The sequence below is a fragment of the Dermacentor silvarum genome, chromosome 8, assembly GCF_013339745.2.
Source record: "Dermacentor silvarum isolate Dsil-2018 chromosome 8, BIME_Dsil_1.4, whole genome shotgun sequence".
Taxonomy (NCBI): Eukaryota; Metazoa; Arthropoda; class Arachnida; order Ixodida; family Ixodidae; genus Dermacentor; species Dermacentor silvarum.
Genome location: NC_051161.1, coordinates 158899686 through 158917159, shown reverse-complemented (window position 1 = coordinate 158917159; position 17474 = coordinate 158899686). Strand labels below are relative to the sequence as shown.

The following is a 17474-nucleotide window of genomic DNA, read 5'->3' as shown; positions in this document are numbered from 1 at the left end:
ATCTGGTATTCCCCGAACCGATTGTATTAGCAAAACTTTATGCCTCCCTGAATTACCTGCGTTAAACCAATGCTGAAAACAGGGGAAGCTGATTCCCTTTCTTGCTGTTGAAAAGCTGCTAGAATCTCAACAACAGACTACTTATGTTCCGAGGGAAATTGAGGCGCACTGACAACATCTCTAAGCTTTTGTATGAGCTTTCACATTGAACGAGAATGGAAAAAAAATATTTACCTTTGCAAGCCTCAGAATCCAAACATTCTCAAAATTTCGAGGAGCCACATTAAATTTTTGAGATACAGACAATAAAAAGTGTGCCTAAGTACAAGTACACACTGTACACACTTGAGTGGCTGAGTGGCCAGCTGCAAATGCAAAAGCATCCATAGCTGCTACCTCGAGGTAACTGCTAGGTTGCACGTGTGTTTCTCCTATAGCCCATGTACCTGGCAAGGGGAATGGTCATACGTAGTCCCATTGCAGCATTGGCCTGTTCTTTTTTATTCAATAGGTGGTGGCTGGCTGATTCCGTCTGATTATGTATTTATTATTTGTGTGTATCTTATGTGCATGTGTTTGTATCATGTTCTGATTATTATGCGTGCTGTGATGCAAGCATCTTGTTTTAGTATACTGCACCACAGTCATTTATTCAACTTCGTGTTGAAATGTACAAAATGTGGCCACCCAATAATGGCCAGGACAGCCAGCAGGATTGGCAAAAAATATGATGCAGATCCAATGCACTTGCTTGAATCGACATGAGGCGAAGCTTTCACGCAACGGTCAGTTAAACTCTAGAAAACTTAGTGCAGTGTGTACAGTGTCCCTTATTTTACCCGATGCAACACGTACTCATATGCAATGTTTGCTTATTCACCGCACAGGTCACATAATGTAATGTATAGATAGCATGGGGAACTCACTCAAACGTCGGCTCACTAAGACTTCGAACTAACCATGAGCCTGAAGTTCGTGTGAGCCTGGCTGAGTAGAATTTTGGTTAATGCGAGTAAGAGCAAGCTCGGTTTAGTAAACGTTTGGTGAATATTGTCATGTGGTAGTCAGGATAAGCTCATCTGAGTATAATTATAGTAAATATGAGTCAAAGCAAGCTCGGCAAGTAGATTTTTGGTGAATATGACTCAGTGCAAGCTCGTCTGAGTAGAATTTTGATGAATATAAGTCAGAGCAAGCTCAATTGAGTAGAATTTTGGTGAGTATGAGTCGGAGCAAGCTCGGCTAAGCAGATTTTGGTGAACATGACTCAGTGCAAGCTCGCCTGAGTAGAATTTCGATGAATATATGTCAGAGCAAGCTCATCTGAGTAGAATTTTGGTGAATAAGAGTAATAGCAAGCTCGGTTGAGTAAACTTTTGGTGAATATTGTCACGTGGTAGTCATGGCAAGCTCATCTGAGTATAATGTTAGTGAATATGAGTCAAAGCAAGCTCGGCAAGCAGATTTTTAGGGATTATGGCTCAGTGCAAGCTCGCCTGAGTAGAATTTTGATGAATATAAGTCAGAGCAAGCTCATCTGAGTATAAATTTGGTGAATATGAGTCAAAGCAAGCTCGGTAAGTAGATTTTTGGTGAATATGACCCAGAGCAAGCTCAGTTGAGTAGAATTTTGGTGAATATGAGTCAGAGGAAGCTTGGCTAAGTAGATTTTTGGTGAATATGACCCAGTGCAAGCTTGCCTGAGTAGAATTTTGATGAATGTAAGTGAGGGCAAGCTCATCTGAGTATAATTTTGGTGAATATGAGTCAGAGCAAGCTCGGATAAGTAGAATTTTGGTGAATATGGCTCTGAGCAACCTCGACTGAGTAATGATGGGATATGGTTATACGAGTTTATGCAGTAATACATGTAAGTGCAGACTCATTAGCAACATTGTCTCCATCTTGATAGGCAATACCTATGCCTGGTGATGAGTCTACACGTTATGAGCTGTGGACATGCAAGAACCACCCGCACTTGAAAAGATGCCATCATTCACAGGAAGGAATGCGACCGGTTGGCTTCATTGCACAATTTTGATCTGCTTTTGTTTAATGAGTTATCTACTGCTTGTAAAAACAAGGTGTTTGCTTGCTTTTCGCATTATTGCATGTGTTTTACAGGAAGTAGAGACAGAGAAGCAAGAAAAGGCAAGGATGTTTATGGCGAAGTAGTTTCTTAGACTACTGCGAGATGTTACAACCAGCATAAACAAAAGCAATTCGATGCACTGAAGTAAGCGAAATATGCATTTACCTTTTAATGTGAGGGTTAGTACAGACGCAGTAAGGATACAAAGTCTGCAACACTCTGAAGGTTTATTGATTTTTGTGCTGGAGAAAAATGATACATCAGAAAAATGAGAAAAAAAACTCTTTAAATATTGCTTCGAAAACAAATTGACAAGACTGTTTATTCCGAGTCAAAGCGTTAAATATGCCATTGTAGAACATTCATTACGATATATAGTTTGCACGTTCGCTTTGCGAGCTTGATAAGCAGTCGCGTCTCGCAGCGGAAGTAACAGAACCATGAAATTAGATTATTCATTGGACAACCAGAAAATTCGGATGACATCCGAAAGCCATGCCTTACCGTGAGGGACACCTCGTAGTATTTGCCAACTCGCAGCGCGTGTGAATAACGGAAAACCACGCAAAAGTCCGTACTGTCAGCACCCGAAGCCAACCTAAAAAAAAGCGTCGCGTGATTAGCAACGTAGCGTGTCAACAAACGCATAGAAATCACAGAACCGAATATGACCTACGAGTTTTTGTCTGCAGTGTTGGCGTGTCGGTGCTGATGTTACGTACCGATTGAGCGATCCAAGGCTCCACTCAATTAGTTGCACTGTTCGAGGCTTGTTGAGCCAATATTTATAGGCAAAGAAGTATCTATAAACGTTGCGTTGAGCGACCGCTTCCATTTTGCAAAACAGTCCGCGAAATAGCTCTCGGCGCAATTTAGATGGAAAATTGCAGGGATTGCTGCGACGTTGCGACGCTGCGACCAACCGGTTGGTCGCAGCCGAAAATCGCAGAATCGGCCCTGCGACTGCGATTTTCGTCGCATGCGACGGAAATCGCAATTCCGGTGCGATGACAATCGCACCAGGTGAAACGGCCTTAAGGAAGTGAAATCCAACTTTGGTCTTCCAGCTTTGGTCTTCTACAATCCAACTTTGGTCTTCTTGAATGTACCAGCCGAAATGTGCAGTGCTGCATGTTTTCAAACAGACAGTGCGTTTCAGCTGACGCTGAAGCGGTGGAGCGCCGTCTACGTACGTAGTAGAAAGTGGCCGTACATTATCTCTGTGAAAAAATAAATACACGTATTAGGCAATGCACTTAGTTCAAACACTATACTTGAGAATAAAAATAAGACAAGTGTACTTATCTTGCGATAATTGAGTTTATTTCGCATTAAATGCAGTTTTCCGACGTTTGGCTAGTTGTTCATGTTTCACCCGATAGCAGTGTGGAACCAAGCTTGTAGTGCCGAAGGTCAAGCCGCTGGTACTGAACACGTTGCTGGCCAAGTTGATGCATGCTTCGCAAGTAAAACATTGTGCAAGCAGTGTGGGCAACGACAGCTCACAGGAAGAAGCAGAATGCGTACGGGTCCCTTGTCCTCCGAGAGACCGAGAGTCACCACGTTTTTTTGGCAGCAGGCGAGGTCCGCGAAGGGAGCCACAAATTTGACAGGGCACCATTCACGCTTCTTTGTGCACCCACCCGGTTCAGAGTAGCAGCGCAGGCTCGGCTGTGCGCACTGCAAAGGACGTTCGACACTGCAAAGCGAGGGGACGCAGGGAAAACGTGGTGAGAGTGAAACGGCAATCTTGGTGTTTTGACGTCTCTTCGCCTGATAGTAGTGAACGACACGCGCACGTTTTTAATTCCTTTATTTATTTTTTATTTTTGCAGAGGCTGCTGTGGCTGAACGAGCAGTAGTACTTGTGCAGATTTTATTATATATTATAGCTGAAATGTAAAACATGACAAATGGACCTGTAGAACTCAATGGGGTCAATGAATATTTTTTAATTATTTTTTGAGCTGCTTATCCCAGGAGAACGGTAGAGCAAGACAACGTGTGCGCAAGGCGGTAGTCCGGCGCACAGCATCACTTGCTAACATGCCCCCATGCACTTCTTACTTCTAGTTTAATAAAACAACCACCCCCTTCGGAAAAAAATGAATAGACACAAAGCAGAGGCAGCCGTATCTAAGAAACCTCGCGACAATACATTACGCTGCGCATAACATATCAGCGAAGTCGAGAAAGCGAGTACAAGGATCTCGTTCAAGTTCGCCGTATTAATTTACTTAATTATGTTAGTAAAGTGTCAAAGGCCGAATGATTTACGTAAAAAAGGGCGCAGTTTTTTTCTTCTTTTCATAAGCAACAAAGCTTGAAACGTGGCCGCTGCGAGAAGAAACGTAGGCGGGAGGTAGAAAATATGTCCTTTAAGCAGCGGGAGTAATAAAATAAATCCTAATGAACAAACTCAAGCGAGATCGCATACGGCGACAAGGTAAACCAAGCGATGATTTTATAGGCGATTTCATGCTCGCGATAACAGCAGCGAGCGTGCCGCCCCCAAGAAACTTCCGGTCACGTGCCTTATCAGGTTTATGCTTTAAAACGCATGGTTGCTTCTTTGCCAGTTTCATTCAGCAGCTACGTCAGTGGGCAAAACCGGAAGCCGTGCAGGGCCTATGTTTGCAAACACTGAAACCATCTATAGAAGACGCACTAGCTACACGTGATTCATTGTATGTAACAAAACACGGACGGCAAGGTTTTGGACACTTTCGAGAGCTTGCGATAAGGTATCGCCGTTGCTGGATTCCAGACAGAACTGGTGTACTCGAAGATTGACCCCACCATGGATTTATAAAATAAAAGCTTCCCATGAAGAAAATTTCGGAGCAACAAACCAAACATGTGGTTGGCATTGGTAAATTGACAACTCAACATACCTTTTCAGAAAATGTTGAGTGTGATGTGTATCCCGAGATATCTACAAGAGGAAGAAGTTACCAGAGGTGTGTTGTTGAGAGTGTAAGTGGGATTATGAATATAATAAGGAATAAGGAAGCTTATGTATGCCTCTTCGCAAAGTCCAAACAACGATAGGTTTATTTATTAGCTGATAGAAGATGCAAACGTCAGCGCACAATTAATTCAAATCTGTGTTGCTCTCAAAAAAGAGTTCACCTTCTTATATATATATATATATATATATATATATATATATATATATATGTGTGTGTGTGTGTGTGTGTGTGTGTGTGTTAGTAGCTTTTGTTGTGTATGCTTGTTGCACTTTTTCATCGGAAATTGATTTTATTCAGTAGCGTTCATTTTCTTTCTTTTCCCATTCTATTTTCCTGTATTCTCCATAATCTTAGCCTCGCTCTTCGTTTTCAGTCCTAGGTCAGTAACTTCAACTCTTTCAGCCATCCGCCAAGGTTCGGAATGGCGTGGCGGGCCATGAACATTCCTGTTTTTTTATTTTTCTTTATTTTCTGTTCCCTTCCAACGGTGAGCGCCTTGTGTAGTCATCTTGGTCGTCTGACCAAACCTTTTCTCTTCACTCCCATACCCTCGCACCTCCGTCTATCTGTTGTGGCGTTGTCTCTGTTCTCTGCCTTCCCCTTCTCTTCAGTGCACATATATTGGCGTCGTGCAAAATAAGCATTTCATTGTAAGTTAGCGTTGGGCTTGTCTCACATTCTTGTCCCTTCTATTTGCTGTTTTTTATTTTAGAAATATGCACCAATAGCCCAGCAGAAAGCTCTTCTTCAACATGGCGCCCCTTCTTTTTGTCCCCGACTCTTTTTGCGGGCAGGAATTTACGCCTACTGTGCCAGTTGGTCTGAAAAAATCATCTGGCATCAAAAAAAAAAAAGCACGCATGACAGAGCTTTCCGGGAAAGGCACCTAAGATTATAATGAAGCTGGCGGCAGGAGACATTACTACACGGTTTGATATGCTCCTTATGCAGAAACATAATATAGGGAACAGTAATCCAAAATGACTTGTATTCTACTAGCAATAAAATTTACAGCCGCTACAGAAGTTCAGCTAGCAACGGCATTACTGGCAAGTGGTACAGATGATTTTACCATAAAGTTACGCAGTATTTTGAAATTCACTACCCGCAACACTATTTAAACGACGCACATGCAAGTGCACATGCTTTTTAATTTACACCCCCTTGAATTTGCTATTGCGCCTATCAAGGATGCACACGGCAAGCGCGCATTGCTGCGTTATAATGGAGTGCCCTTGTGCCACTTGTAAACAGTCTCTGATCGAATGATTCAACACAATAAATACAATTACGCGAAAGTTAACAGCCTTTGTAAGAAAAGAAAAAAGAATATGCAGAACATACATACGAATTGCAGTTGCAGTTGGCGTTAGCAGTGAAAAATTCAAATTAATATTGCTTGCTCTAAACATATATAATTATGAATGGGAAGCGAATGCTGCGTGAAAAGTTATATTGAAATGCCGTTCTGTTTGACAGGCCGATATTTACGAGTCTATCAGAACTGCTAAACAATGTCGCTATGCCTATGGGGAAATAGCGCTGGATAGGCGGCGCGTCGAAAAGAGTGCGTTGCACGCACCCTGGGGACGAAACGTGGCATATTCTAGCCGCTCGACCAGACGACTCGACCGCGGCCGTGTTCGTATGTTTCCGTTTCGCGCCGTTTCAAGTGACCAGGTTTTGTAAAGAAGCCAGCGCCATCAAGTGAAGAAATTACGAAAGAAGCTTTTTAAGCTTTATATCTTTTTCACAGTGTGTCGCGGCGAGCACGCGCCTTTCTTTAGCGGTTGCGCCGTGTGCCGTTCCCATGCATGCGTGGTAGCTGGTTGCCGCACAACTCTAGCAGCCATGGCGCCGGTCGTGCTGCGCTATGGTTTCGGAAATATTTCTTGGCCTGAAGACTACTTTCCCAGAAAAGCCCTTGAAAATGGAGAAAAGCTCTTCAAAGCGGACTACGTCTACGGTGTCGAAGAGACTGTGCCGTGCCGTGACAGCGACTCCCAAGTTACGGCGAAATGTCACTCTCAAGTGCACCAGGCCAGTTAGGATGTTTCGATTCAGGTAAGCCAGCACCTGTTGCATTTCGCGTAGCAATATCTACAAGGTCGGATACTGATGAGTGTTTGTCTCGTGCGTCTTTGCGGTGCATTTGATGAATAGTGAGGTAAATTAAGCGCGACGCTGCAGTCGGTTGAATTTGATATGGGGCCTGGTTAAATACGCTACGAATGCCGAGTTGACGTTGGTGCATGAATAGAATAGCGTCGGTACTACACGTTTCTAGTTCCAACAACGGCTAGTGTACGTTTACTTAATCCTATTTTTGTGTGCTTTCCTGGAGCTGTCATCACAGCGCCAGATGTGTGGGTCCACCTGCTCGTGCAAGGCCGGCAGCGACGGCGCCTGCAAGCACGTCGCAGCGGTCGCACTCAAACTTAATAATATAGCCGATGCAAAGTCATCAACCGACATGCCTCAAATGTGGGGCCGGCCGGCGTCCAAGCCAAACACTTCAAAAAAAGAATCCATTGAGGAACTCTTTGGAGGTAGGGAAACTCGCTGTCTATAGCTATCGCACTGTCGGCACTGATGCGGCACAGCCTTGAATGTTGGCACGCTACTGATTGCTTTGGATTAATTGGGAAAACATGACATGGTGTTGTGCTTATGCATGAACATATTAAATGCAGTGGTAATTATAAAGTTACTCGTAATTCGGAAGCATGAAGACATAAAAACTGAGGAAATTTTCTGTGTATCTGTGGTAATATCAGATTAAATTGAAGCAGTGTTAACAGCGCTGATCTTCACGTTTTGCAGAGTATAAACCAGTTTATATTGGTGGCAAGCAGCCCAATGAGCAGCCACCTTCTTTCATTTTGAAACACTTCCCCGACATCGACTGTGTAATGTTGTCTACTTTGAAGCTACAGCAGCAAGAAGAAGCTATGTGGGCAGTGCGAGACACTCTGGAAGACCTTGTTTCCAAGGCAGCACTGAACGCAAACCTGTGTATGGTGAAGGATGTTTTGAACTGGAATTACAGTCTGCCTCTGTATGCACTTAAGGAAGCGTGCACATTGAGTGCCGATGAGGTCCAGTTTTTTTCCACTAAGGTGGAAATTACGGAACTCCAGGCGGAAATAATTGCTGCCGAAACAATAACGCAGGGAAAGTGTGCTCGGTTTGTAACATTGCAATTTTTATTTTCCTCCTGCTATTTTTTATAAGCACAGCATGCTGCTTCTGAACTGAGTTGCTCCAGGCATGTTCAGAAAGCATGAATTCGTTTTATTATTTCACAGCATATGTAACTTTTGCACTTCACGTACAATGCTCGTTTTGAAATGCAGATGGCACCAGGAGAGGTCTTCAAGAATATCCAGCTCCATCGCGCACCGAATCCTCTGTAGAAAGCGGTCGTTTGAATCACTGGCAGAGCAGCTAGAGAAAGCGAAACGTTTCTATTCTCCAGCCACAGATTATGGTAAGCAGCTTTTGCTCAGCTTAATGAAATTTAATATTTAATTACAAAGTCTTTTATGCGATGAGAAATAGACTTCATAATGATGTGTGGTCCACTTGTGGTTAATTCTGAGTTGCAGCGTTATTGTGAGCGTATTATTGCAAAAAGGTGAGCTTAGCTCATTGTTGAGTATCATGAAAAAACTAGACACAAGCATGAAGAGGGAGATGCACAAAGTTCTAGTGACTAGAATTCAATGGACTCCTTTGCATGGCACCTCGTGCGTGTCCCATTTTACTCTTTTTTTCGTTTATTTTTTCTCGGCTCAACGCCATGTTAAAGGCGCTGTCTACCGCTTGGAATGTATTTCTGGTGGAAATGGGAAGATGCTTTGTGACACTGATGGAAACGAGCGTGCTTGTGTCCCAAATAAACAAGAAAGTGTAGTTTTAATTTGGGTCAGAAACTAATGGATAAATGCCATGTGGCACCGCTTCACAGTAAGCCAGTGTCACTAATCTTTGTAACATGATGTAAAGCCAGTCAACACAGTAAAGCCGCCTTACTTGTAAATGCATGGCTGCATTACGTACTATCACATGTTCAAACACCTAAAGTGCTTCGTGTGCGCAGTTACTTTGGCATTTGTGCTAACACGAATGGGCATCTGGTATTCCTCCAGGGTGCATTGAATCAACGAGACTTCAAAGTAGCACATTCTTAATTTCTGGGCACTGACCTAAATTTTCAGATGAGGCACACCCTCATGCAAGAGATATGCAGTCATTGCCAGCGGCTTCTGCTTCCCTCAGATGCAAATCACAGTTGGAGCAACCATAGCACAAATGGTTTTCAACAGAATATACTGACACGGACAGAAAGGGATGGCGACACACGCTGGACTAGCAACTGACTAGCAGCGTGTGTCGTCATCTCTTTCTTTCCATGTCAGTATGTTCTGCTGGAACCCATTTTTGCTATGTGCAAGCAATGAGCTCAGCAACTGTTCTGGAGGAACCATGTTTCGTACTGCACTCTCAGTTGCCAAACATATTGTGATAAGCCTGGCACACCTGTTAGGCAAGAGTTGTACACTTTGTGTTACAGCAATGACTTCACAATCAGCATGTTTTTAAAGAACCTTGACTTTCATGCATATGGTAGTACACACCATTATGTTTTTGTTTACTTCAACACTTATTTTGGCTACACTACAAATTTGTGAACATTTGCAGAGCAGTGACATATTGTCAGGAGACAATTAGACGGTGTTGACACTGCAGTAATCCTCGCTACATGTGAGGGCTAGAGATGTGCATTTTTGTAAGCAGTTTTGCTAGCCTCTTTATTTTCAAAATTTCCAGGTATTGCAATGGAACCAGTGGCTCGGCAGGTCTTAGAAAGAAAAGCCGGCACCACAGTGACGCAGGTCAGTTATTGCAATCAGTAATGTTAAAATTTACTTGCAATAAGTTGGCACATTCGGTTATAACTAGTTTATCGCCAAGGTAATAAGAATTCTGTGACTCCTTTCTTGTGTGTTATCAGCACTAAAAGTTGTTGCTGTGCAAAAAGATTGGAAAATTGCGCAGGCAGTTGCTGTCACAGAATACGCACGAGAGAATCATTTCGTTGTAATAGTACTTCATCAACCAGACATTCACATTTTCGGACATTCCATATACAAGGTATATTCATGTGTTTCTTTTCAAAAATGGGACTCAAATTTTTGTTACATTGTGTTTGCAGTGATCCTCCTTTGTGTTCTCCTGGCAACCATGCGTTCAAATGCTGTCTCACTTCATTTATAGAATAATTGTGCAGACGAAATCCATAGCAATGCATGGGGCTTGTAACACTTCGTAGTTTATATTTGTATTTTAGTGTGAGTGAGATGTCTTTCTCTTTTAGTGACACGGTTAAAGCAAATAAATTTCCTATGCACAGTTCACTAACCAGTTGTCAGAACAATGAAGCCTAATTACATATTTATCTTAACTGTTAATAAATTGCTATCTCCGATCCCATTGTATCACGACTTTGACATTTACATCTCTGGTGTACTGTAGTCTGTTGAAATTAAAAGCATATTTTCAGTGCAAATGAGAAGTGGTCGGTCTAAAAAAGTGGTAGTAAACGTTTCTAGTTGATGCATTATCTGTGAAGGCTATTTCTAAGGAAGTGTAAAAGGAACATGCTCTGCTAGCTGTTTGCAACACATTTTTATTACACAAAAACTTTGGATATGCCTAGCTTATTGCATTTTTTCTGCTCTAGATTGTTTTAGACTAGTGCAGCAGTCATCGTACCTGCAGTATTTTGAGCGTCATATGAGCTAGGTTTCAAAAATAATAATCCCTGAAAAACTAGTGACTGCATGCATCTCAATAATTCGCGCTGCACTCATTTGTGCTAGATGCATATGCCATATAATTTCTCGAACCAGCTACCACAGTATATTAAATAAAGCAGGACTTTGTATGCAAATAGGCGGATCGTAACTGGGAATGTTTTATTCATGGTAATGTGCTCCAGAATAATATTTTACTTTCTCTTTCCTGCCTCACTCCGTGGCTGTGTGCAGAATTTTTTAATTTAAAATGGATGCGTAGATCCCTAAAAGGAATTATTTGCTTATTTTGACAAATAATTATCTGTGCAGGTTGGCCTCGTCGTTCATCCACGACAGCCTTGGCTCTGTGCAAGCCCAGATGGACTGTTCCACACGAGGAAGGGGATAACTTTACTAGAAATTAAGTGCCCTTTCTCCAGGAAAGACGATTTCATCATTGACCCCAGCCTGTGCCAGAGCTTCATTAGCTATGTTGTATATGAGGACGGCTGCCTTAGACTAGCTCGCAAGCACCCGTACTACTGTCAAGTGCAAGTGGCAATGTACGTAACGAACACCACAGAGTGTTTCTTTTTTGTGTACAGCAGCAAGCAGGACCTCATTATTTTAGTTGAAAGGGATGAAGCCTTTCTTGCCGAGAGCATTCCACGGCTTCAGTGGTTTTATCACAAGTATTACATAAAGCTGCTGGCACAGTAAGCAGCATAGTGCCCTTTTGATGTTTCAATGCAGATGATTTTATGTATCGAGATTGTTCTATTGAGTGTGCACTCAGCATTCTTTTGTCTGCATCGAAAGTAGGAAGCTTCTATGCAAAATGCATGCGTTCAGTATACCATCTCATAATCACTGGAAGTTTTCTGAACAGGTGTTTTATTTAACTATGATGACAATTTCGAAGGGAGGGGAGGTTGTATTGCACATGTTCAGGAGTAGTGTATTATAAGCTCCTTCTAAACCTCCTGACATGAGGACTAGTCACCCTGCTTTCACTGATATTCTCATATTGCGTTTTAATGGCTGATAATAAATACTAGTTTTGAAAGTGTGTTTACAGCAACATGTTTTGCACTCATGTATTACCTTTCACAAAGGGCGCACCCTGTATGTGTTTGTCATTGGCATAACAAAAAGACAACACAAAGACATCAAGCAATGCTACAAGGTAAGCGTTATTCCGAAGGCTCACATTTATGGGCTCACTAAGTGCTAAGTGAAGTTAGGAAATTAGCAAGCGCAAGTTTAAATCAGCTATCCCGGCCACGGCGGCTGCATTTCGATGGGGGCAAAATGCGAAAACACCCATGTACTTAGATTTAAGTGCACGTTAAAGAATCCCAAGTGGTCCAAATTTCCGGAGTCACCAGCTACGGCGTGCCTCATAATCATATCGTGGTTTTGGCATGTAAAACCTCATTATTAAACTAATTAGGTTAAATCAGCTAGCGCAAAATTGGAGATTGCAGGTAGAAGCCTTCGTCCTGCAGTGGACATAAATATAGGTTGATGATGATTAAGTGCTACATGATATATGCAACTTATTGCATCACAAATACATGATAAATGGCGTGCAGGTTTTTCAAGCTGTTGATTTATGATGCAGTTTTTCATTTTCCATTATGTTGTATGATGGGACTCTGCAAATTCGCCAACACACAACACATGTGAAATATTTTACTCATGGCAGGGATCAAGCTAATTGGGATGCGATGTTGCAAAATTCCATGTGTCTTTATTCTTTGTATCATACGCTCAACATGTACTCGTACTTGAGCAATATCATGTGTTTGCTTAAGTTGCTCTCTAGAAAAAGGCTGATTGCCTGTTGAAAAAGGTGGCATGATTAGCACTGCGCTTTTCCCTGCCACGCCTGCTCGTATGCCTGGAAAGCCCTTGTCTGCGAGGATCACATCGCCCTCTTCAATGATATCTAGGAAGTCAGAGTCTAGCACTATGTGAGCATCGGAGCAGCGTCCTCCGAAAGACTGTGATTTGTATACAATGAGGCCAGAGGGAGCAATGGCTACTAAAAATTTTAGTGTAAAGCCATTCTTGTAAGATGAGTACAAAACATGCTGTTGCCTCACTTCAGATGGAGTTTCTGTTCGCAGCTCTGTACAATCCACAATGAGAGTGCATTTGGATAATTAAGCTTGAAGCACTCTGGCATTGTTTCACGAATGACACGCAAATGTGGCTTGTAAATCCACTTTTGTGTGGCATGTGCCAGAGTGCCCAAGACGCTGTGGAAAATTCTTGACGCAGTTGTTTCGTGAATTGCGAACAATACGGCTATGGCACTAAACGGCATACCATGTTTTATTTTAACAAGGAAGATCACAAGCTTGTTTGGGAGGCTGACATCACTCGCTTTATCTCTCACCTGAGGCAGCATGCTTAACAGGAGGGAAAACACTTTCTCATCAACCCCACATAAGTCTGATATTGCCCCAGGTGTGAGGGAAAGTGTGTCATAGCCCCCAAAGAAGCAAGATCTTGTATCCTGTCCTACAGCGCGATGAAGCATGAGCGGGCATCTCTGCGACAGCAAAGTTCCAGCAGGCATGGCCGGTGGGTCAGTCTGGCATGGTTGCCCAGTTGTCGGATCCAATGGTTCAGGAAATGTTTCTTTAACGCCATGGCTCTGCTGACCAGCGATGTACTAAAAAGTACAAGAACAAAAACAAAAAATTTTGCTGCACCTGAACTTCAGCAATGTGCGAACTGAAGAGCTTTAAACTCACACTGTCACTTGGTGGAGCAACTTGGTAAACAGACTGCTCCTGATTAAGGCTGTTCACAGCAGGCTCACATTTTTCCTGCACGAGACAGGTAAAAACACTTTACATATGACTGGACAACATTCCATTGTGTCGTGACACAGTGAAGACAACATGTGAGCAAACCGATGTCGTGCAACATAACTGGGCTTGCAATGAGCGGAAGAAAACTTGCATTTTTATCTGGGTCAAGATGACTATGGCTCTGGGAGCAAACATCCTTGTCCTGTGAATGAAATAACAAGTAGCATTAAAGTGGAAGAAATTGTACTAATAAAATGCCTTATTCATGTAACTGTGTTTGGACTTTTACCTTGTCATCATTTTCTGGCTGCATATATTGACCCTTGTCAAGCTGTGTAGGCTGACAAGCTCCCACTGAAAAGTCCGCGCTGGATCGATGCCGTGCTGCCCACCTGCACAATCAAAACAGTCAAGGGGTTACCGCCTCATTTTTTTTTCAAGGAGATCACAGTCCGCGGTAAGTATGCACGCGGAGCTTAATCAAGCGCTGCATTTCTAATCAGGCACTCGCAGACGAAACAAGTTAATTTATACGTCGGGCGAACAAAAGTAAAAATTCAAAAATGCCATACTTCTCTGGCTAGGCACGAGAAATTCTGATATGTTACTTCGCCGCAGCAGCCAATGGAAAGAAAGTTGTACCGCATCAGCGGATTCGAGCAAGCAAAGGTTTGAGTGCTCCACTGCTTGATCCGTGACAACCCTGGCTACATTTAGCACGAATTACATAAATTTAACGGGTGAATCTCGGCGCCGAGTCCCCATCCACATGCGCATTTTTAAAAATACATCGGCGGCTGATCGCACGTGCGCCGGCAGTATGCGCACACAACTCGTATTACAAGGCAGCTTCCCTCCCACATAATTGTTGCAATGAATGGAAACTATTTACCTTTCGTATCGTTCGCTTGGTGCGCTGGCATCAGAAGGGGCTTGGCGGTGGTATTCCGAAGGGAAAATGGTTGGTACATATGCCGGATGGTGCATGATATTGCTCATTTTGTTTCCGACGAAATGCCGACTGCAGATTCTGCTGTTTGGTCCTGGCTGCCACGGCTGACCGTCTTCACTATCGAATAAAACAATCACACACGCGAAATTCGATTTAGAAACCAGCCGGATACCGCTTGACAGAGCGACAAGACGGGAACTTACTCCGCTCGCCTGACTGCTTGGATCCAACGCCGCCTCCGTTCTTGTTCGTAGGGTTTAGATGGGAAAACGTAGAAGGATATATCCTCCCTCATCCCGACGTAGTTGTGGCACTTGTATACGCAACAGTACCGTCGGCCTCCTTTTGTTTTCCTTTGACGTTCAGCGCCCGCATCGCCAATACCAGTAGCCATTTTCGCGTGGGAGCGGCTGCACTGTGCGCGTTCTGACCGCCAGGGCGGCGCTGCAGGCGTCGCGAAAACTCCAGCGCTGCTTCCCCCAGTTGTTGCCACTTCTGTTAACCGCCGCGCGTGGCGCTGGCGTCAACAAACCGAGGAGATCGCGGCCGCAGTAGCGGAGATTGCGGACACAGTCGGCGCGTTAAGTTAGCGGCTTAGCGCGCTTCGAACTCCAAAGGAGCACGCTCGAGTGCGCTCGAGTGCGACGCCTTCGGAGCTTAACTTAACATCATTTTTACGCAAGCCGTGGCAGGCGCGCGCTCTCGCGCACCGTTTCCAGGGTGCACCGCGTAGAGCGCGCTCCGTAATTACGCACCGGAAATCACTTTTTAGCCGTTAAGTTTAAAAGAGCGCACTCTGCTTTAAGTTAAGGCGCTGGAGCGCCTTAACTTAACGCGCCCAGTTCCTGCTTCTTTTACCGCGTTTCCGACATGTTACATTTTCTTGCGCTATCGCAAAATTACGCAATATCTATTTTAACACCGTCTTCTTTCCACTATATTTGTTTACCGCAGAACAATAATCGGTGTCAGTGTCCTTTACAAAATTGAGATGCCGTATACGCCCTCTAAATTTTTACTTACGCAGGTCTGGTCTCGCTGTGTCACCTCTATGTCCTTTTTGCAATGCGCCTGAATCCATTGATCGCTTAATTTTTCCTCTCGTGCCGCCGAATTTTAAGAGTGATCAAACACTTAGAAATTCCATTTCGAAAACTTTGGCTATTACTAACCTCGCCAACGATTCTCTCTTTTTGGGGTGACTTCACTGGGACACAGCCACAAGGATGCTTTGCTTGGAGTTTACAATTTCATTATTCAGAATCATGAATTATTCCTATTATTTAACTTTTTTTGTCGAAATAATTTTATCTTAAAATTCTTCATGGTATTTTTCTAATGGCTGCTATACAAACTTAGTTTTTGTTTAAATTCTAATAAACATAGTTGAAATCACCTGCTTCTTGGCCAATCCCCCGTAATGGGTATGAGCCTACATTTGGGAGATGAGATGAGGTGAACAGTTTACGCACACCAGCTTTGAACAAATTGTGTTGTGATTATACCTGGTGCACATGTCTTGAACCAACGAATGTAAATACACAGTTGGTCTGTAAAAAATGTTTTTTTCTTCAATTTTGCATTTTATATGCTTCAGTATTAAATCAAATGATAGCTTCGTCTTGTGTTTGAGGAACAAGACAAAATCGTAACAAAATAGCAGAGGTTGGCCACTCCAGGGAGCAGATACTCCACAACATTAGGCCGCCATGGCGGCTTAGGGGCTTTGGTGTTGCGCTGCTGAGCCCGCGGTTGCGGGATCGAATACCGGCCGCAGAGGCCGCATTTTGATGGGGGCAAAATGCAAACGCACCCTTGTACCGTTCATTGAGTGCACGTTAAGGAACCCCAGGTGGTATAAATTAACCCGGAGTCCCCACTACGGCGTGCCTCATAATCAGATCGCGATTTTGGCACGTGAAACCCCACAATTTAATTTCAACTTTACTCCGAAACATAAAAAAACGCGCAGAACACCTGGAATTGACATTAGATCAGTAACACATAGTAGCTGCACATTGGAACAGTTCCAGCGTTCTCACTGAATTATTGGCGATGCTGTCTGTTAGTGCCGCAAAGGCGCGTGCCTGTGATAAGAGAACTGGCGAGAGTACGAAGTGCCCTGAGCGTGCACTCGGAATGTGCTGTGTGCATCTCACAGGGACTGTTCGTATTAACACGCTAGTAAATTGACGCAGACGTCACCGATCCACGCAAGTTCTCCTAAGACGACTTCTTACTGAAGTCGTCTGTAAAAGACAAAGTCTGTCTGTAAAATAGACTAAAAAGACAGATTATTTCGGAAATTCATGCGTACGCGCCACGAGGTGGACCTAATTGCTTTCAAGCAGTTCCGAAATGCCTTAAGTAAAGAAATGAAGAAATCACAGGAGCTGTATCACATACAGGCATTTACTGTGTGCTCAAAACGAGCAGATGTTTTATGGAATAGAATAAACTCTTTGATGGGCCGCAATCCGAAAACAGAAGAAATTAAGGAGGTACTCCATGATGGAAACTTGGTCAGTGGAGAGGCTATGGCCAATGTTTTTAATGATTGCTTCGTTTACAGAGACTTTAACGACAGATCACCCGCTGCTTGCCGAACTCTGGCTCCAGAAACTACAAACACGTTTTTCTTAGCCGGTACTATCAATACCAGGAATTAGGGACATTTCGTACAGTTTCCTTTTTTCGCCACCACGTGGCGTATCGACCTTAAAGAATTCGAAATTCCCGCTATGACGTATGCTATGACGCTCAACTAAAGAAAGCGCAATAAAAAGAAACACACCCTGAAGCTGTCGCTTCACCTCGGTGCTTGGAAACGAG

At 43.4% G+C, this 17474-nt stretch overlaps 2 protein-coding genes across 2 annotated transcripts; one reads left to right on the top strand and one right to left on the bottom strand.

Annotated features, from left to right (window-relative positions):
- Window positions 1–9902: 9902 nt before the first annotated feature.
- LOC125947455 (uncharacterized) lies at window positions 9903–13020 on the top strand. The gene is made up of 2 exons (XM_049672204.1): window positions 9903–9962; window positions 11196–13020. Exons 1-2 carry the CDS (start codon window positions 9906–9908, stop codon window positions 11583–11585), a joined length of 447 nt encoding a protein of 148 aa, XP_049528161.1. The 5' UTR covers window positions 9903–9905; the 3' UTR covers window positions 11586–13020.
- Window positions 13021–13193: 173 nt separating this feature from the next.
- Window positions 13194–15003, bottom strand: LOC125947454 (uncharacterized). Its single transcript, XM_049672203.1, has 4 exons — window positions 14846–15003; window positions 14583–14759; window positions 13980–14082; window positions 13194–13892 (listed from the first exon to the last, which is right to left on the bottom strand). The coding sequence occupies exons 1-4, from the start codon at window positions 14935–14937 to the stop codon at window positions 13695–13697; spliced, it is 570 nt and encodes a 189-aa protein (XP_049528160.1). The 5' UTR covers window positions 14938–15003; the 3' UTR covers window positions 13194–13694.
- Between the last annotated feature and the right edge of the window lie 2471 nt (window positions 15004–17474).